We start from the raw sequence: 21,097 nt of genomic DNA, 5'->3' as shown, positions 1-21,097 counted from the left end.
AGTTTCTTGGTATTTTATAATTGTACATTCCTTTTTCCTTTGTAATACAGCGTGCTCTCATAATACATACATGGCAAGCTGATGGAAATGAATGGAGGGACCTGGTTTCATTTGTAACCAAGGTCACAATATGTAATAATTTAATGTTCAGAGAATAAATGTTCTGATTAACTTAGAAACAAAATTATTAACTTACACCCTTATTAACTTATACAAATATATTTCTAGGGACTATAAATTAATTGTTTTCTTGGTTATCTGAATTTTCTAATTTTTTTTCAGTGATCATGTATCACTTGTGTAATTTAAAATGTAGAAATAATGAATAATAAAACATCTTAGTCACAATAAGGAAAATGTAATGAACCAAACTGAATCTTTGATTGGAAACCCTGCAAAAATTATTCTGAAACAGAATCATATTGCTTTAACCATACGTTTATGTAGATATATTTATACATGCCATCCTTAGACTGTGAGCTTCTTGAGGACAGACCGTTCATCTTCGTATCTATATTGTTTTGCGGAGAACCTAACCCATCAGAGAACCTAAGTAAAGCTTGTATGAATAAATGAGGATGGTATACAAGCCACAAAAAAGTTAATTGAGAGTCATAGAAATTGTTGAAATGACAATTTAAGCATTTAAGACCAAGAAATGTAAAATATTACTCAGTCATTTTTTTCTTTTTTAACTTTATTGAGCTATATTTTACATACCATAAAATCAACCCATTTCAAGCATAAAATTCAACGATTTTTAGAAACCGTATCCAGTTGTACAGTAATCACCATAAATCAGTTTTAGAACACTTTCACACACACTCTCATAAGGTCCCTCATGCCCATTCACAGTTTCCACCCCCAGCCTAGGCAACCGCTAATCTCCATTTCACATAAATGAAGTCATACAATATGTGGCCTTTTGTGCCTCTTTCACTTAGTTTAATGTTTCTGAGATTCATCCAATGCAGGGCGTGTGTGTGTAGTTCCTTCTCTTGTTGCCGACTAGCATTCATTGTATGAATACATCTACTCATTAGCTTGAAAAAAATTTTTTAAAGAGTGTGTAAATACTTAAGAAATGCAACAGGTAAACATAATTCTATTCATTCAGCAAACATTTGTTGGAGATTAAAGATGGCCTAAGTGATTAAAAATATACAAAGATGCCTAACACAAGGTCCACCCTAGTCAAGAAAAGACAGATAAGCAATCGGGCAAGTCAGAAAGAATGCAGTGCTGGGCGCCTGGGTGGCTCAGAGGGTTAAGCCTCTGCTTCGGCTCAGGTCATGATCTCAGGGTCCTGGGATGGAGCCCCAAGTCGGGCTCTCTGCTCAGCGGGGAGCCTGCTTCCCCCTCTGTCTCTGCCTGCCTCTCTGCCTACTTGTGATCTCTGTCTGTCAAATAGATAAATAAAATCTTAAAAAAAAAAAAAAGAAAGAAAGAATGCAATGCTATGTTGTGATATAAGTAAGGTAACATTGGTTTAGAGAGGAAAGTGTTTGTGGGAGTATTTGAGAATGCTTCTCAACGAATCAATGTTTGAGGGGCGCCTGGGTGGCTCAGTGGGTTAAGCCTCTGCCTTCGGCTCAGGTCATGATCTCGGGGTCCTGGGATCGAGCCCCATATCGGGCTCTCTGCTCACCCAGGGAGCCTGCTTCCTCCTCTCTCTGCCTGCCTCTCTGCCTACTTGTGATCTCTCTCTGCCAAATAAATAAATAACATCTTTAATTAAAAAAAAAAAAAGAATCGATGTTTGAACCGGATGTATTCAATCTAATAGGAAGGGGGTGGGAGGAGATGATAATCTTTTTTGAAGGGAATAATATTTTTAAATTCACACAAGTGTGAAAGTACATATTTTATTCAAGAAAACAGCAAATTGTTCTGTGTTGCTAGAAACCAGCCTTCAAAGGACTGTTTTGGGTAGGAGATGGGGCTTGGAGTATTGCTTGGTACCAAAATGGAGTGCCTTCAATGGTATGCTGCAGTTTTTCTCGAAGCTGTGAGTGCTAGGAAGGTGTTCTAGGAGAATTATTTCAGTTCTTTATTATTTCCAAGTTAGGGATGACAGAGGAAGGTGGAAATGAGAGAAAGAGAAGGGTATCAAAAGAAAGATAAAGGTTCAGCAAATATTTGTTGCACATCTAATGTAGGAGAGGGCAAAACAGACAAAGCCCTTGCCTTTGTGCAGCCAGCATTCTAGCGGAGAGGATAAGCAATAACCCATTAAACTAGTAACTATATGAGGAGTCTAGTAGAACCACGGAAAAGAGGTTTAAAGCAGAGTAAGGAGATAGGAAGTGATAAGGGAGGGAGGGAGACTATTAACGATGAGTTGAAATTTGAGCAGAGACCCCAAAGTGACGAGGAACTGAACCCTGTAAACATCTGGGCAGAGTGCGTGACAGAGAAGGGCAAGTTCAGGGGCCCCAGAAGAGCCTGCCTGGAGAAACAGCACAAAGGCCAGTGTGGTCCGTGAGGCTTAAGTTGTAAAAGGATCACCCTTGCAGCTGGGTGAACAATAGACTGTAAACCTGTATGTATTTCGTTTCACATGTGTGTGGCCTTAGATGTACGATTAATTCCTGGAAGTGGGATTGCTGGGTCACAGGGCAAATGCATTTGTCATTTTCATGGATACATGGTGCAGTTGCCACCCAGTCCCCCCCTCCACGAGCTGTGCTGGACAGGCCTGTTTCTCCAGAGCCTCACCAACACTCAGTAAAGCTCTGCAGAGGGGGCAATTTTTTCTAATGGTCAGAAGCCCCCAAATCAAGATGTTGACGAGGTGCCTTTCCTTCTGGAGGCCCTAGGAGAGATCCATTTCCTTGCTTTTTCTAATTTCTGCCTTCATTCCTGTGCTTGTGGCCCCAGCCTCCATCTGTCGATTCAGCAACATGGCATCTTCCAGTCTCCCTCCCTCTCCCTCTCTTCCCCCCTTCCCCTCCCTCTCCCTCTCTTCCCCCCTTCCCCTCCCCCTCCCCTTCTCCCCTTCTGTCATCGCATCACCTGATTCAGACCCTGCTGCTTTCCTCCCAAAGGATCCTTGTGATTACCACAGGCCCACCCAGTTAATCTGGGATGATCCCTCCATCTCAACATCCTGAATTCAGCCACATCTGCAGAATGCCTTTGGCCATGTTAAGGTGACATTCGGGGAGAGACGGGTGCAGGGGGCACAGACTTTATTAGCTTAGCACAAGGAGAGTTCCCATTTGTCTGTGATAGAAAATGGAAATACTTTTCCTCATCATCCTTTGTCTTCTCACATTGCCTATGGTTTTGTGGTTGGTTGCTTTGCTTTTGTCTTTGACATTTGGAGTAAATGCAGATCAATCTGTTATTTTTTTCTAGGTAGCTATTCAATTATACCAGCACCATTGACAGAAAAAGTCCATCTTTTCCCTAAAATGTAATAAATTCTTATATATAATTTGATTTCTGGACTATTTTGTTCAGTTGTCCTTCTGTCTAAAAAGTACACTTTTTAAAAAGTTTTTATAATTTATAATTAATTATAATTATATATAATATATTATATATAAATATATTAATATAACATATAAACTTATATGTAAGTTTATGTTATATTAATATATTTATATATAAATTTTTATATATTTATATATAACTATAATTGTAATTTTATAATTATAAAATATGATTATAACTTATAAAATTTAAATTTTATAATTAAAATTATAGTGTAATACGTGGTATCTTTAGATTTGTAATGCCTAATAGGGCTAGGCATCTTCCGCTGTCCCCATCCACCCCCGCCTCCCCCAAACCCCCACACACTGTTCTTGTTCACGGTTTTCCTGCCTACTTTTATTACGTTTGTTTGTTCTGTGTGAACTCTAGAATCAGCTTGTCTGGTTTCAGGACAGGAAAAAGGTCTTTTTAGTTTAATTGGGGTAAACTTCATGAGGTTGGACTGTACTGTCTTTTTTTTTAAGATTTTGTTTATTTATTTGTTAGAGAGAGAAAACACTAGCAAGGGGAGCAGTAGGCAGAGCAGGCAGAGCGAGGAGCAGGCGTCCCGTGGAGCAAGGAGCCCCACGTGGGGCTCGATCCTAGGACTCTGGGATGGTGACCTGAGCCAAAGGCAGACGCTTAACCAACTGAGCCACCCAAGCGTCCCTGGACTATAGTGTCTCTAAACATGATATATTTTTATATTCATTCAACTTACTTGTGTTCCCTCCCTAGTATTTTAACATTTTTCTTCATATCAGTTTTTCACCTAAGTTTATTGCCAGCTTTTTATTCTTTCTTTTCATAGACATAATAGAAGAAAAGACCCTATTTATAATGTTTTCTGATTATTTTTTATGCATGAAAGCTATGGTTAATACATTTGTTATATTAATAATATATTCATTTTGTATGCCTCTACTTTATTGAATTATTTTGCTTATTGTAGTTTTTAGTTGAGTCTCTTGGTTTTTCCCAATATGCAGTCATACTGTATTCAAGTAGAAAGAGTTAAAATCTTCCTTTCTAATACATCCTTTTCTTGCCTCTTCCATTACACTGTTAAACAACAGTGATGTGCTTTTTTCTTATTCCTAAATTTAGTAAGACTCATGTTTCTTTATAAAGTATTTGCTGACGTTGGGGCTGACACACAGACACACATGCACACACACGCGCACACGTCATATTAAAGAAATACACATCTGTTCCCATTTTATTTAGGCCCCCCCCAAAAAAAAATAGGAGTTGAATTTTTCAAATGCTTATTTAGTATATATATGGAGAGATAATATGGTTTCTATCTTTGATTAATTAATATGGTATGTTCATTCACACGTTTAAAAATACATTCTCAAACATGTAAATTAAATATGTTATTATTCAGGCCTAATGTTTTATAAAACTCTTATGCACTATTTCTCCCTTGGGTCGCCTTTTTTATTATTACACAATGTTATTTTGCACACTTGTAACTGTTGCCATAAGTGAGACTTTCTTCTTGTTTAAAGGCATAATAAATAAAACGAAGCTGGGAATTTGATCCGACCAATGGGCTGAAAGTGCCCTTCCTCATGGTGAAAGAAATAGACTAGATCTGAACTGACCTTTTCATTGTCCTGTTTTCTTATTATTTGTTAATTTTGTCCTCAAAGAATGATGGAAGGAGAAAGATTATGGTATAGGTAGCAGGAAGAAAGTATTTGGGTTAGTTAATCCTTTTGGATGGGTTCTAGTTTGTTAGAAGTTTCGAAGGAACAGCGTAAAGCGTTCATCATTCTTGTCCTCCAGGAGCCCCCTGCCTAGAACAGACTGGTCCAGTAGGGCAGCCTCTAACTCCTTGTACCCTGTGAGCACTTGAAATGTGACTGGTGATGGGCTCTAAGTGTAAAATACACGCTGATTTTGAAAACTTAGTATAAAAAAATATAAAATATCTCAGTAACTTCATATTGATTATATATTGAAATATATATATATTGGATATATTGGGATAGATAAAATGTCATTAAGATTAATTTCACCTGTTTTCACTTTTTTAACGCAACTACTGGCAAGTTTTAAATTGCGTATGTGGCTTAGATTTTATTTTTACTGTACATCACTGGTCTAGAGGCAGTAGGTATGTGTATACTTATAAAGATTTTATTTATTTATTTGACAGACAGAAATCACAAGTAGGCAGAGAGGCAGGCAGAGAGGCAGGCAGAGAGAGGGGGGGAGGCAGGCTCCCTGCCAAGCAGAGAACTCGATGAGGAGCTTGATCCCAGGACCCTGGGATCATGACCTGAGCCGAAGGCAGAGGCTCAACCCACTGAGCCACCCAGGTGCCCCTAGCCTGAGTGTTTTAAATAGTGCATTTCTTAACTCTTCTACTCGCCAAAATCCAAAACAATTAAATTACTCCTAAAGCATTTGTAAAATCCTGGCTTTGTTGCCTTTTTTAGGAAAATCTTATCACAAAAGATATTGGAATATCGGCTTGGAAGAAGCAGGCTTTTCTCTCCCATGGAGCCTTATTAGCAAAGAGCTGCCAGGCCGCCATGGAATTAGCAAAGCATGATGCTGACGTTCAGGATGTGGCATTTCAGTACGGGAAGCACGTGGCCATGAGTCATAAGGTATTTGCACATTTTCTCTTTTTCCAGTTCTTAAATAGCTAAAATGATACGTAAGAAACTTCTTGCTATTTAATAAGCTGCTTTTATATCTCAAAAAAAAAATGTTTATTGTGCGCTTAACACCTATCAGCCATAGATGGTGATTGTTACATAATATGAACAGTATGATTGGTGGGGACTATGTAGTTCTTACCGAAAGCTACAACTTACACCGTATTTGTCATGTTTGTCTTTTCTTACTACCTGAAAGGGTTCTTGAGAGAACTCTTGCAGATTATTAAATAACACCTAATGTTGCCATTTACAGAATGAAAGAATATTTGCATTTTTGTTACGGTTCCCTTATGGTTTCATATGTGAAACAAATTATGGAAAGTTAATGAAATTTAGAAATATAGGGAGTAAAAGTGAAAGCTTTAATTCTAAAAATTGATTCTTTTGAATGGGCATAATGAAATTGAAAAAGTATCAAGTTAGCTGTTACATTGCTGTCTCTGTATATATGTAACTTAAAAATTCCATTTGATATGTATTTCTTAAATGTTATGTAAATAGCTTTTAAGAGAGGAGAAAATACGTACATATGTTACATACACGTAAAATATCTCCAGATGAGTTTTTATATATTTTATTAAATCTTAGATTCATTTATTAAGCAGTTACATTTACTTAAACTTTATTTAAATTATTGCTTTTGACTTAAAAAGTAAAACAAAGTCTTCTGCCAAATAAAAAAGGAGATGTGTCAGGGAAAAATTACTTTAAAGAATTTTAAAGATTATTGTGAATCCTATGAATTGTTCTTTGGCTTTTTATTAAAGTTCATCTAAAGCTGTATTCCTTTAGCTTCATTTTTCACTGCATTAACTGGTATTTTCTGAAAGGACTAAAAGGTGTGTGTGCATTTGAATGATTTAACTCTTTTAACTACTCCTCCTAGATAAATTCTGATCTCCAGCCTTTTATTAAAGAAAAGACCAGTGACTCCGTGGCTTTTAATCTAAACTCAGCTCCCGTAGTCTTACATCAGGAGTTTCTTGGAAGAGATTTGTGGATTAAGCAGATTGGAGAGGTAAAACAAAATTATTCCTATTTTAGGTATCAGTAGAGGAGTATTTAGTTGAATTTGGAACGTAATTGGTATTTCATAATGAGCGAAGCCATATAAGAGCATTTTCATGTAACAGGTAATATTCTTACTTTATAATCTGCATTTTTAAGAGGCAAATGTTAGTTAAAAGTTAGGGATTGAAATACTGTTTTCTGGGGCGCCTGGGTGGCTCAGTGGGTTAAGCCGCTGCCTTCGGCTCAGGTCATGATCTCAGAGTCCTGGGATCGAGCCCCGCATGGGGCTCTCTGCTCAGCAGGGAGCCTGCTTCCTCCTCTCTCTCTGCCTGCCTCTCTGCCTGCTTGTGATCTCTCTGTCAAATAAATAAATAAAATCTTTAAAAAAAAAAAAAGAAATACTGTTTTCTTATTATCTGGATTCTTAGAATACTGCAGCACAAAACCAGGGCCTGTGGTGGCTGCTAATTAATTCAGAGGGTTTTTTGTTTTTTTTTTTTTTCCTAAAGGCTTTCAAAAATTGGGCTATGGTAATAGCACCACCCTTTAACTGACGGCAATTTCCCCATCTGCAGACTCTAGCACAAGCTGCAGAATTCCAGAAGCTCCGTCTGTCAGCTCATTGGGTTATTTTAAAACAAACTTGGACCCTGAATACTCCAAATCTGAGGTATTATCAAAGAAAAAAAAAAAGCATGGTAAAGTCAGAGGGGAAAAGGGCCTTAAATTGGGTGAATTTCCTACTTTTTTTGTAGGAGAAAAGGTGTAAAAGATGAGAGGGAATTTTTTTTAAAATTTGATTTTAATCGAGAAACTCTAGAATCACAAAGTATTGCCCTTTTACGCAGAACTTCATGGAATTTACTTAGCTTTGGGGTTCTAATCGATTGGGTTAATGTGAGACTAGACTTAGGGAACTAGGCACAGCTGAGGGTGGGGATAGCAGCCATACTTCAAGCAAAGACAACCTATGTGATATCTGCATTTGGAACAATAAGATTTTCCCTGTCCTAACCCTCTTCCCTTATTGGCTCTCAACATGCCATCAGCCAGCTTAAAATCCCTCATATTTACCTGGTAGAAAAATGGGGAAACTGTCAAGCCCAGGAGAAAAGACCTACGGACCTGGGTGCTTGGGGCTCCCTTGTGCCATATCCCTGACCAGTCCTCCTACGGGGAGGCCCACCAGTTGTCAAGCCTCAGAGTACCCAAGTGCACAGAATATCCAACTGAAATGGAGTAGGTATTAGAGGACCTCTGGGCATTAGAGAAAAGCCTGTGCCATGAGGGAATGAGTCAAAAGCAAACTGATGGAAAGGGAACTTGGAGGAAACAGACCATGCAAAGAAAGAAAGACATTCCAAAAGCACTATAATCAATCTACTCAATGAGAAAAGACATTAAGTTCATGAAATAAGAACAGATGATACATAAAAAGGGACAATCCAAGAATAAGAAATGAGAATCATTAGATACAAAAATATGAAAGCAGAATTTTTTAAAATCAGGAGCGTAGAAGATACAAATGAGAAAATTTCCCAGAAAGTTGAATAAGAAAGTCAGCAAAAGAGATAAGAGAATTAGAGAACCAATACGACAGATCCTAGATTTATTAGGGGTCCCAGAGAAAAAAAACTGAAAATGGAGGTAAGAAAAATTAACAACAACAAAAAAATTATAAAGAAAAGTCCTGAGAATTGAAGGACTTAAGTTTGCAAATTGAAATGGTGCCCTAAATAATTGATTTTAAAAGACTCATACCAAGTCACATCATTATCACATTTTGCAACAATGGGGATGAAAAGAGAACCTAATACTTTCAGGAAGAAAAAGAAAAACCTACCATACAAAGGATGGAGAATCAGAAAGGCCTCTCAGTAGTGACACTGAGAGCTTCAAGACAATGGACTAATAGCTTCAACATTCAAAGAGAAAATTGTTTCCAACTTAGACGTTTATGACCGTCACATTATCAAGTGTGGTGTTAAATAAAGACAATTCAAAACAGATATACAAGGTCTCGAAAAACTTTACCTCCCAAGCATCTTTTTTCAAGAGATGTATTTCGAGTGATGTGTTTTATTAAGATGAGGAAGTAACCAAGAAAGAGAAAGACATGGAATCTAGGAACTAGGGAATCCAGACATAGGCTGGAGGCAGTGCGAATTCCTGGGACAACATGAAAGGAAGGATAATAAACTAATAACGCCAACAATAAGAGAACTTACTATGTGCCAAGCACTCTACTAATGAGGAGCCTGAGGCACAGAGAAATTAATTTGCACACAGTCACACAGCTAGCAAGCAGCAGAGCCGGGATTCAAACCCAGGCAGCCTTGCCACTGGGCTCACATCTTTAAGTAACAAGTGACATGCCACTCTGTCTCTCATCCAAGCACGTCTTAGCTGATGGTGATGCCTCCAGTCCAGATTGGAACAAGAGGACAGAGATCTCGAGGAGAGATTTTTCTAAGGAAAACAATGAAACTAATATGCTTGACCATATTGAGGATTTTTTTTTTAAGATTTTATTTTTGGGGGCACCTGAGTGGCTCAGTTGTTAAGCATTTGCCTTTGGCTCAGATCACGATCCCAGGGTCCTGGGATTGAGCCCCGTGTTGGGATCCCTGCTCAAGTAGGAAGCCTGCTTCTCCTTCTCCCACTCCCCTGCTTGTGTTCCCTCTCTCACTGTCTCTCTCTCTCTCTCTAATAAATAAATTAAATCTTTTTTTTAAAAAGAGAGAGATTTTATTTATTTGAGAGAGAGAGCACGAGCAGGGGAAGTGGCCAAGGGGGAAGGAGAAGCAGACCCCTGGCTGAGCAGAGAGCCAAACGCAGGGCTCAATCCAAGGACCCCGAGATCATGACCTGGGCCGAAGGCAGACACTTAACCTACTGGAGCCACCCAGGCTCACCATGTTGAGAATTAAAGACAAATATGGAGATACCTAGAAAACTAAGTGTTGCTGTTTAAAATAACGATGTAATTACGTTAGTGAATTTTATGAGTCAGGAGTTTGGACAGCACACCGAGATGACTACCCCCCAACATCGGGGGCCTCAGCTGGAATGCCCCGGAGTGGGGAGGTGACTCAGCAGTGCTGGGCGCTGTAGGCATCTGGAGACTCAGCTCACGCTAGCACCTGGGCTGGGATGTCAAGACCACGTTGCTGACCAGCCGGAGTGCTCACACGTGGTTCCTCCATTTAGCTTGGCTTCCTTGCAGCATGGCAGCCCTAGAGTAGTCGGATTTCTTCCTTGCCTGCTCAGAACTCTGAACACCAGTGTCCCAGCAAACCAGGTGGAGACTGCATCTTCTTTTCGACCAGCCTCAGAAGTCACACACAGTGTGACTTTCCCATCGTCTCTTTTTTTTTTTTAAGTTATTAATTTTTTTTTTAAAGATTTTATTTATTTATTTGACAGAGAGAGATCACAAGCAGGCAGAGAGGCAGGCAGAGAGACAGGAGGAAGCAGGCTCCCTGCTGAGCAGAGAGCCCGATGCGGGACTCGATCCCAGGACTCCGAGATCATGACCTGAGCCGAAGGCAGCGGCTTAACCCACTGAGCCACCCAGGCGCCCCCCCCCCATCGTCTCTTATCGAACACTCTACAAGCCCGCCCACAATCAAGAGCAGTTTGTAGGCTCACCTGGCAATGGGAAGAATGTCAAAGAGTTTGGGGCCAGGTTTTAAAACAGCCACACTAAACATATGAATGAAGATGTTATTAGCTGTTGGGAAAGAATTTTCAATGTATAAGAAAGGAAATACAACATAATACTCTACATGGCTTAGAGAATAATATTTATACAGCATAAAAATATAAATGCAGAATGTGGATTTAAGCCAAAGAGGGTAATCAATGGGAGGAAGGTAGGGGAAAAGAGTATGTTTCATCATGTAAGAAATGTAATTATTTCTTTCATGGTAGAATCAATAGATAATGTCTGCAACTTAAAATCAAGGAAAAGCACTGTTTGAAGGTAGACAGCAAAAGAAACAGCTAAACAGAGAGACACAGAACAGATAAGATCTGGAGAGTGCTAGGTTGTTTTGTTAGAAGTCTTAAAGTTCCTTTTTTGTTGTTGTTAGATTTTATTTATTTATTTGAGAGGGAGAGAGAGCGTGAGCAGGGGTAGGGGCAGAGAGAGAAGCAGATTCCTCACTGAACAGGGAGCCTCACGTGGGGCTTGATCCCAGGACTCTGGGATCATGACCTGAGCCGAAGGCAGACACTTGGCCCATTGAGCCACCCAGGTGCCCCTAAAGTTGGCTTTTTAAATACAGTGTTTGCTTTTATTTAAAAACATATAGTTTAAAATTGTATATTTCCTATTGTAATTCTACTTCTAATAGTCTATCCTCCAAAAAAGATCAGATGTGAACAAAGACTTACCTATTAAAATATGCACTAAAATAGTAACTCTAAAAAGAAAAAAGTAAAAATTGGCCCATTTAAAAATAGAAAAAAGGGGGCGCCTGTGTGGCTCAGGTGATTAAACGTCTGCCTTCAGCTCAGGTGGTGATCCTGGAGTCCTGGGATCGAGCCCTACATCAGGCTCCCTGCTCACTGGGGAGTCTGCTTCTCCCTCTCCCTCTGCCCCTCCCCCTGCCCTACTCCTTCTCTCTCTATGTCTCTCTCTCAAATAAATAAATAAAATCTTTTTAAAAAAATAGAAAAAAGGTTAAATGAAGTACAGTACAATGAAATATACAACTATTGAATATTGTATTACTGGGGTGTATTTGTGTGTTTTTTGACAGCTGAACCAAAAATATATATACAGATGGTGTTAGTAGCTCTAATTGGGTTACATTAGAATACATTGCAGATTTACATTTTGGTTGAAAAGATCCAGCTAAATATGTTGAATGGAAGCTACCAACTCTCCCTTGGCTATTTACATATACATACATACATACATACATACATATATCTCTCGGAGATGTGAATTTTAAAGAAGCTTCACAGAAAAGGGACATATTTAATTTTTGGTTTCTTTGCAAGCATACAAAGTCTTAAATGTAGACAACATGAGAATCCAGGATTTCCTAAACAGCTGGTAAAATAGTCCCAAATCTCTGTCTCCGACTTGATTTTAACTTTGCAGAGGGATATCCTTTCCAAATAGCCAGTGCCTTCGGCAGTAACTCAAATAAACCAAATAGATCTTGTCCAGAGGTCAGCAAGCCCTGCCAAGATGATGTCTGTGAGCAGATGATGTCCTGCCCACCAACCTAGGTTCCCTGTGATACTGTCTAGATCCTCATCCTTCCAGAAAGCCCGGGAGCTTATTGTCCATTTCGCAGCCCCACCAGGCCATGTGGTTTTCTCCAGTTAGCTTCAGGCCCTTCTTCTTTATCTCCATGTCTAAGTCATGAACAGGATTGCTGGTGAAGAGAAGATTCGTTCATCTAAAACAAATAAGGACCAGGAAGTTGGTTGTTGTCGTGCAAGGGGAAACATTCCTCAGGTTAAAGCCTCCTTACCTGAGTTTATTTTTATCTTCTAAATTATAATATTCATGTTTATATAAAGCTCTAAGTGATGATAATGTTGTTCTGTGAGTGCCCCCTCGTCAGAGTTAGGGGACACAATTAGCATAATACTCAAGAGGGACTTTCTATCCTAAATCTCAAGGAGGTTGCTTATTAATCCTGAAATTAGTTCTAATACTCTCTTTCCAGGTTTTCCTGTTATTTACCCCCACTGCATTTTTGTGACCCTTTCCTTCTCAGGTATTGAATTTTATTTCACGATCCTTAAGGGTAACAATGAATTCACCTTTGAATTATCTATGGCAGCTGACATAGTGACTTACTTGGAATAGTCATCCAGTTAATACTCGTCAAAAAAGTGTGTATGGTATGGTTTTCACAGAGTTATACTGGTTGATGGCAGCTATGCTTTGTTAAATAGAAAAAGTCAAGTTGGTATAGCAGAAATGGAGAGAACCAGGTTTAGGTTTTGGAAGACCTTAATTCTAGTCCGGACTCAGCTAGCATCTGTATAACCTTAATCACAGTCTTCCGTGTCCTTGTTATTATTTTCTGTAAAATGATGCTGTTGAACTAGATCATTCTGTGGTCACTTTCAGCTCTCAAATAAATCTAAGAAATAGGTCTCTTAGGTAAGAAGTGCATTATAAGAAAAATATTAATCTCTATTAGATGCTTAATACTAGACTTGACACTGAGAAATGGAAAAGTCTTGCTCTCAATGATGGAAGTCACCTATGATTTCTTATTATCACATGTAAAATTACTTCCCTGCTCTACTCAGACAGGTTTGTGTCCCATCTACCCTTTCGATTTCCTGCTTGGAGAGAGTGAGAATTAATGACTAGACATGGCAGGGAAGACGAGATCACATACCCTTAATGCCCATTCAACATCGTTGTGAAGCCAGGAAGAAGAAACTTCTGGAATTTTTCATATCAGGCCCTGCTACCTCCTCCTCACCTCCCTAAGTCTCAAGATTAGATAGCTTAGATAGCTGTCTTCCATCACACCCGTTAGCAGGCAGGTGCACATGTGTGTTCGTGCATGCACACACACAAACACACACACACACACCCCGCTTTTGTAAGAGGCAGTTAAGAGCACTAGGCCAGACCTGAAACAGCTGAAAAATATTTGTTGAACAATGTTTCCATACTACATTCTACCTTAATTTTAAATTTAAATTTGTCGCTGCTGAAAAATAATGATCAGGTAAAAATACTGAGTGAATGGGTGATTCACCCGAGGGAGGTGAAGTCACTACTCAGTTACCATTTTGATTCATAATAAAAGAACGTAGAATCCTTCAGAAAACCACAGAGCTCTGACTCTCTCAGGGAGTCCGGGGGCTGCTGCGGGTCAGCAAGCTTTATTTTTAATGATGCTTCTAGTTTTCTGTGGCCATTATAAGTCACTGAAGAGATAGGAATTATGATTATATTCTCCTGGCTATTTCTGAAAGTACTGAAATGTCACTTAGGCTTGTGACATTCTGACAGTGTCATAACTGACCGTAAACTACCTTAAGTGAACTACATTTTACCAGTGCTGAGCTGTAACTCACTCATCCCTAGGTATCTGGCTATTATTTCTCATTCAAAACCTGAAACAAAGATCGCTAGTCAAGGCTGGTGTACATGAACGTAACAAATGTATATTCTTAAAACAAAGGAGAGAAATGCAGAGTCCTCGTTAACGTTACCTGATATGCTTCTAATTATTTAAGTTATTTTGAGTTGGTTTTTTTTTTAAGATTTTTATTTATTTATTTGACAGAGAGAGACACAGCAAGAGAGGGGACACAAGCAGGGGGAGTGGGAGAGGGAGAAAGTAGGCTTTCTGTCAAGCAGGGAGCCTGATGCGGGGCTCGATCCCAGAACCCTGGGATCGTGACCTGAGCCGAAGGCTGACGCTTAATGACTGAGTCACCCGGGCGCTTGTTGAGTTGTTTCAAAAGGAATAATATTAACATCCTCTACCACAGAGGGTGGATAGTATGGGCCTTTGAAGGGACTGTATATGAGACCACAAAGACTGAAATGGCTCTAGAGATCTCCTAAATTAAAATATTTCTTATGGTTTTCTGTTACTTTTAAGGAAACAAAGTGCTCGAGTACAGGAAATATAGAATTAAATTGCCTGCAGGTTGTCTGTGGCCTCTTAAAGAGGGGAATAAAAGAAATACACAAATACAAAGAATACTGTAGTGATGTCATTTAGAGAGCACAGAGGAAAGTCAAGAAGAGATTTGGGAAATTGGTGATCTCTGAGGGGGTCCTTGAAGAAGAAGATCTCAATGGCAAAGCTGGGAATGAGAGGCTTCCTAGCCAACAGAAGTCATGAAAAAGGAATGCAGGTGGTCAAGTGCACTGTATTCAAAGAAATACAAGTATTATCGTTTGGATTGAATGTGAAAAAATACAGGGCAGTATAGGGAGAGGCAAAGAATTGCTCTGAAATAATATGTAATGCCTATGTTTAAAGATTTTGGTTCAATCAAACATGTACATGAATGTCGAGATATGCAATGTGTACAACAGCCAAGAAGTGGAAACAACCCAATGTCCATCAAATGATGAATGGATAAACAAAATATAGTATGTCCGTACTATGGAATATTACCCAGCCGTAAAAAGGAGTGAAGTATTGATATGTGCTACAATACGACAAAAATGTTCTGGAACTAGATAGTGGAGATGGTTGCACAACATTCTGAATGTATTCAGTGCCCCCTGAATTATACTCTTTAAAATAGTAAGACTGTGGATGTTTGCTTGCAGAAAATGAATTTGATTCAGGTCAGGGAGCAGACACTGAAAGTTTCTGAACCAGGTGAAATGTGTTTTAGGGAGATATTTTTTACTACGTCCTATAGGATGAAAGGAAAAAGGAAATAGTAGAGAGAAGGAGTTTGGTTAGGAAGCTTTGGGGAACCTGTTGATAAGTTCAGGAGAAAAGTACTGATCAGAGTGTTGGCAACAAAAAGGTTAAGTGTAAAACTCACTTCAAAGAGGGGCACTTGGCTGGCTCAGTTGGTAGAACATGTGACTCTTGATCTGGGGTTGTGAGTTCAAGCCCTACCTTGGGTGTAGAGATTACTCAAAATCTTGGGGGTTGGGGGAGAAATAAACGCATTTCAGGGGAGAAAATTTACAAGGCCTGAAAATTGGTATGGTAGGGAGAAGCCGGCAGGTATGTACTAGGGAGGGCAGTCAGAGGCCAAAACCAGGATTTTAAACTTAGATTATAAGAACAATCATGCCATTAATAAAAATAGAAAAGTTAAGTGGAAAAACTGGTATAAACTTGGGTTGTTGTTTTTTTTAAGATTTTATTTATTTATTTGACAGAGATCACAAGTAGGCAGAGAGGCAGGCAGAGATAGAGAGAGGAGGTAGCAGGCTCCCTGCTGAGCAGAGAGCCGGACTCGGGACTCTATCCCAGGACCCTGGGATAATGACCTGAACCGAAGGCAGAGGCTTTAACCCACTGAGCCACCCAGGCGCCCCATAAATTTGGTTTTTGACATTGTGAGCTTGAAGTGCATCATCAAAGTTGGTGTCCATCACATTGGAATCTGGCCACTGGAGGAAACAACTCAGTTCTATGTTCAGCCTGATTTCCTTGCTCTTGGCCTTTCTGCAGTGTGGGTAGATTTTGTCTGTGTTTGAAATTTTAAATTTCGTGACTCTTCCAGATTCCAAGAAAGCATAGCAAGAAAAAAGGTTTTGCAAAGGGATGATAAGATTTCTGAATAAAGAAAAATGTATTATGTAGATAATGCAAGTCCTTCCTCTTTTTTTAATTTTTTTTAAGTTTTAAAGGTTTTATTTACTTATTTTGAGAGCAAGAGAGTGTGTGAACGAGGAGAGGGGCAGAGAGAAAGGGAGAGAGAATCTCAAGCAGACTCCACACTGAGCACAGAGCTCAAGTCAGGGCTCAATCCCACAACCATGAGGTCATGACCTGAGCCAAAATCAAGAGTTGGTTGCTTATGATTGAGCCACCCAGCCACCCCTACCCTCCTCTTTTTTTTAACTGGACACCGTGACCTCTGTGCACCTGTCTGTTGCTTCCTCTTTTCCCAGGTAGCCCAAGAAGGAGAATACAAAAAACATTCACATTCCCCTCCAAAGATTAGCTTTCCCAGGTAAAAGAGAGGGTAACATAGAAGTCCAGTTCTAAATGGTATTGACTTCTTGCCGATGCCTTCTGTGCTATCTTACAATAGGCAAGAATGATCAGGATCACAAAGAAGCCTGCCCTCTTCCTTTCTATTCTGATACCGTTCCCACTTTGTAACTGGAAAGCTGCGTTGGTATAAGGCCTGCTTTTCCTGCCAAACCAAAATTCAACTGCTTAAACTTTGGGACTAGCAAATCTAATAGATTCTGATTTGTAAGCTTTCTTTTTTTTTTTAAAGATTTTATTTATTTGAGAGAGAGAGCACAAGCTGGGGAAGGGGCAGAGGGAGAGGGAGAAGCAGACTCCCCACTGAGCAGGGAGTCTGATGCGGGGCTCCATCCCAGGACCCTGGATCATGACCTGAGCTGATGCAGACGCTTAACCAACTGAACCACCCAGGCGCCCCTGATTTATAAGCTTTCTAAATCCTCATACACTCTACCCAAACCATTCTAGGATGAGGATGGAAGTCCTACCCTTTCTCCCTTCCTCTGTCCCCTGATAAACCTTTTCATTCATGTATAACACTAAACTCTCCCCCTTCCTACCAATACAGATGCACAGAGAATTTCTTTCCAGTAAGACCTGACTTCTCTATTTATTTTTTTATTTTATTTTTTTTTAAGATTTTATTTATTTATTTGACAGAGAGAGATCACAAGTAGATGGAGAGGCAGGCAGAGAGAGAGAGAGGGAAGCAGGATCTCCGCCGAGCAGAGAATCCGATGCGGGACTTGATCCCAGGACCCTGAGATCATGACCTGAGCCGAAGGTAGCGGCTTAACCCACTGAGCCACCCAGGCGCCCTTTTTTTTTTTTTTTTTTAAGATTTTATTTATTTATTTGACAGAGAGAGATCACAAGTAGATGGAGAGGCAGGCAGAGAGAGAGAGAGGGAAGCAGGATCTCCGCCAAGCAGAGAACCCGATGCGGGACTCGATCCCAAGGACCTGACTTCTCTAAAGGAGCCAATGATATTCCTGCAAAAGACCTTTCAAGTGTCATTGTTTTTGCAGCCACCAAAGTCATCTTTTATTCAAACAAGGATTACTAATGGATAATAGGTTAAGACAATTGGATGAATGCTTAGAAGAAAACCAAATATTCACATGGACTCAAAGCATCTCACAGATTACTTATTAAATACAAAGAGAAACAGTGAACAAACTTAGTGTCACCAATAATGAGACAAACATATTGTATGACTCCTGATGTAATGGAGAAGTATACGGCATCACGTATGTAGTTATCTTGCCCCCCCCCAAAAAAAAAAGTTTTCATTTAATCTGACCACAAAAAAACAACTGGACAAATCTAGGGTAAGGGACATTCTTTAAGGCAGTTGACCTGGACTCTTAAAACGTGTGGTATTATGAACAACAGAAAAGGTGTGGTGTAGAGACTCTTGTAGATTAGAAGAGATTTAAAAGCCGTGACATCCAAAAAGAATGTATGATTGCTAACTTGACCTTGGATCTGGTTAAAAACAGCTCTGAACGACACTATTGGCTGAACTGGAAACATTTGAGTATAGACTTCTTAGACATTATAGGAAGCATTTAACTTGTTGGATATGATAATGAGTTTGTGGTTATGCAGAAGAACATCGTTGTTCTTGGAGATAAATGCTATAGTATTCAAGGAGGAGCCATCATGATGTCTACAACTTACAGCAAATAGATAGCAAATGATCATCCAAAGAAAAAGCAAAGGTGACAAAATATTAGCAATTGAGTAATGTAGGTGGAGGGCAAATGGGTGTTCATGATGTTGTCTCCACTAAAAAATTTGAGGAGGAAAAAAAAGTTTGAGGCGAAAGGTAGTTTTCCTTAAAATTTTATTTACTTATTTATTTTTAAGATTTTATTTATTTATTTGACAGAGACACAGCAAGAGAGGGAATGCGAACAGGGTGAGTGGGAGAGGGAGAAGCGGGCTTCTGCCGAGCAGGGAGCCCAATGCAGGGCTCGATCCCAGGACCCTAGGATCATGATCTGAGCCGAAGGCAGATGCTTAACGACTGAGCCACCCAGGCACCCCTTTCCTTAAAATGTTAAAAAGAGAATCTCTTTTAAAACCACTGTTATTGGGGCGCCTGGGTGGCTTAGTGGGTTGGGCTGCTGCCTTCAGTGGATCCTGGGATCGAGTCCCACATCGGGCTTCTGCTCAGCAGGAAGCCTGCTTCCCTCTCTCTCTCTCTGCCTGACTCTGTCCACTGTGATCTCTCTCTGTCAAATAAATAAATAAAATCTTCAAAAAAAAAAAAAAAAAGTCACGTCAAATCTTAAAAAAAAAAAAAAAAAAAAAAAAACCCCACTGTTATTCCCAAATATAGCCGCTAGCATTTGGGAAGAATAACGTGATAAGTAGAGATGATGAGTCTCTAGCAATTTCTGGACTCCCTGCTGTGGAATATTAGCTTTCTACTTTCAGAAAAAGGTTTCTCCATCTCCAGCCTTCAAGTCCAGATAGCAGTAGTCGAAAATTGGTAACAGTTCATTTATGTCATCCAATCCTTCTTTGTTACCTGACTTATAAGAAAGCATTTGTTTCTTAAAGTAAAAGACCACATTGTACATCCATTACTTACCAACAGGGAATCTGTCTGCTTTGGTCTGCAGAGACGGGTGTATAAACCTTTAGAATTAATCCCTCTGTGCATCCTCTCACTCAGAATGCTGGCTTTTTTTTTTCTCTCTCTCTCTCTCGTACAGAATATTGTTTTACAGTGCTCACTATAGCTGTCTGAGGAGGCCTCTGGTCATGAGTACTGGCACACTATCTTGTCTATTTTCACTTTTTTTTTTTTTTTTAAGATAAAACAAGGTTCAAACCACACATTCTCTGTGAACTGCTAAAGACTGGGAAAAATTACTTTCTTTTCTCCTGACCTGGATTGACAAGAAGCACACCTATAGGAGGCAAAAAGATGACTGAATCCCTTTTAAAGACCCTGGTAATGAAGCCCGCAGGGAATTGTCGTGTACGGGAGAATTTACAGTGGCTTCTGGAGACGAGCAGTGTGGCAGGAAGAGGTTCAGGACTGCTGGCTGTTGAAATACAGTCTGGATTTATTTTATATCAGCCTATTTTGGGCCCCAGCGAGAAAGTTATTTTAATAATATCTTGCTCTACTAGAAATATACATGATAAGTGGCAGATGTCAGAAAAAGAGGGGAAAGTTATAGCACTCCATTCTCCTTGAGACTTAAGGAGTTTATATAGTTGTTCTCGTTCAGCCTTTGAAGTAAACATTGATGCATACGGAAGAATAAATTGAATAAAATAAATTGAAAAGGACGTTAGACAATGGTCCAGACCAGTGATCTTCAAATGAGTGAGAAACTCAGGGCGAGGGTACTGAGGCTCTGCATTTTTAACAAACCACCCAGGTTATTCCAGTAACCAGTCCAGCATTTATGAGAGCCCAACATTTGGGAACATAGTGTCTAGTTCAACACTCTTATTTTACAGAGAAGAAAATGAAGATGAAAATGCACAGAAAAATTTTTTAATTGTTGGAGGTATTAACATATTATGGGCTAGAAACCATAGTTGCTGACACGCAGCATATCATATCTTCCCAGGAGGGCACAGTGCTTTTTGGAGTGGTCACCGGCAAGGTATTAGCCACTTGCTTTCCTCCATAGACAGGGAGTTCTTAGCACCCTAAGCTTTGAGGTGTGGCTCTTGAAATGTCCTGAGGTGTCTGTTTTAGGCTCTTTCCACTTCAACACACTGCTTTCAAGGTTGAGGCATTGAATTACACTAAACCACTGTTTCTATGAGAAGGCTACTAGATCAGTCTTCTCTGTTCTATCCTTTTGTTGTTTGATTTTCATGAATTCTTTGAATTTATAGTCCACAGATTTCCCTCCGTAGCCTACTTATAAACAGCAGTTGGGCAGTAAAGTGAGCATATGGTATTGTTCAAGACAGGTGAAAATGATTGGTCAAATACCAGCTAATGCTTCCACATTAACTACATCCTTAGACACCCCACTTTCCTAGAACTAGGAGTTAGTATAATGAACTTTGCTTCGTAAGTTTCCTGAATAGATAGGACTTAACCAACATATATAAAGAAAAAGCACTTATCCATCTATGCATTCATCACCAGTTGTTATTGGCCATGTGCCCGACCCTAGTCCCGATCTACACATGAAATGCACTTATAAGCAGGAGAGAAAGTTGTCTCTTCTCAGAGAGCCTAAGTCTTAGAGGGAGATTGTCTGTGAA

General features: G+C 39.6%; 1 protein-coding gene across 2 annotated transcripts in view; it reads left to right on the top strand.

Moving 5' to 3' along the window:
* The window catches only part of PDSS2 (decaprenyl diphosphate synthase subunit 2), a 256,809-nt gene that overhangs the window by 201,112 nt on the left and 34,600 nt on the right, over window positions 1-21,097 (top strand). For both annotated transcript variants that reach the window (XM_047733752.1, XM_047733753.1), the window contains exons 5-6: window positions 5,931-6,104; window positions 7,045-7,176. In XM_047733752.1, the coding sequence (XP_047589708.1) occupies window positions 5,931-6,104; window positions 7,045-7,176 (306 nt within the window). The remainder of the gene's footprint in view (window positions 1-5,930; window positions 6,105-7,044; window positions 7,177-21,097) is intronic.

The sequence above is a fragment of the Lutra lutra genome, chromosome 6, assembly GCF_902655055.1.
Source record: "Lutra lutra chromosome 6, mLutLut1.2, whole genome shotgun sequence".
NCBI lineage: Eukaryota > Metazoa > Chordata > Mammalia > Carnivora > Mustelidae > Lutra > Lutra lutra.
The sequence above is the reverse complement of the archived record's forward strand: the minus strand, read 5'-3'. Positions and strand labels throughout refer to the sequence as shown.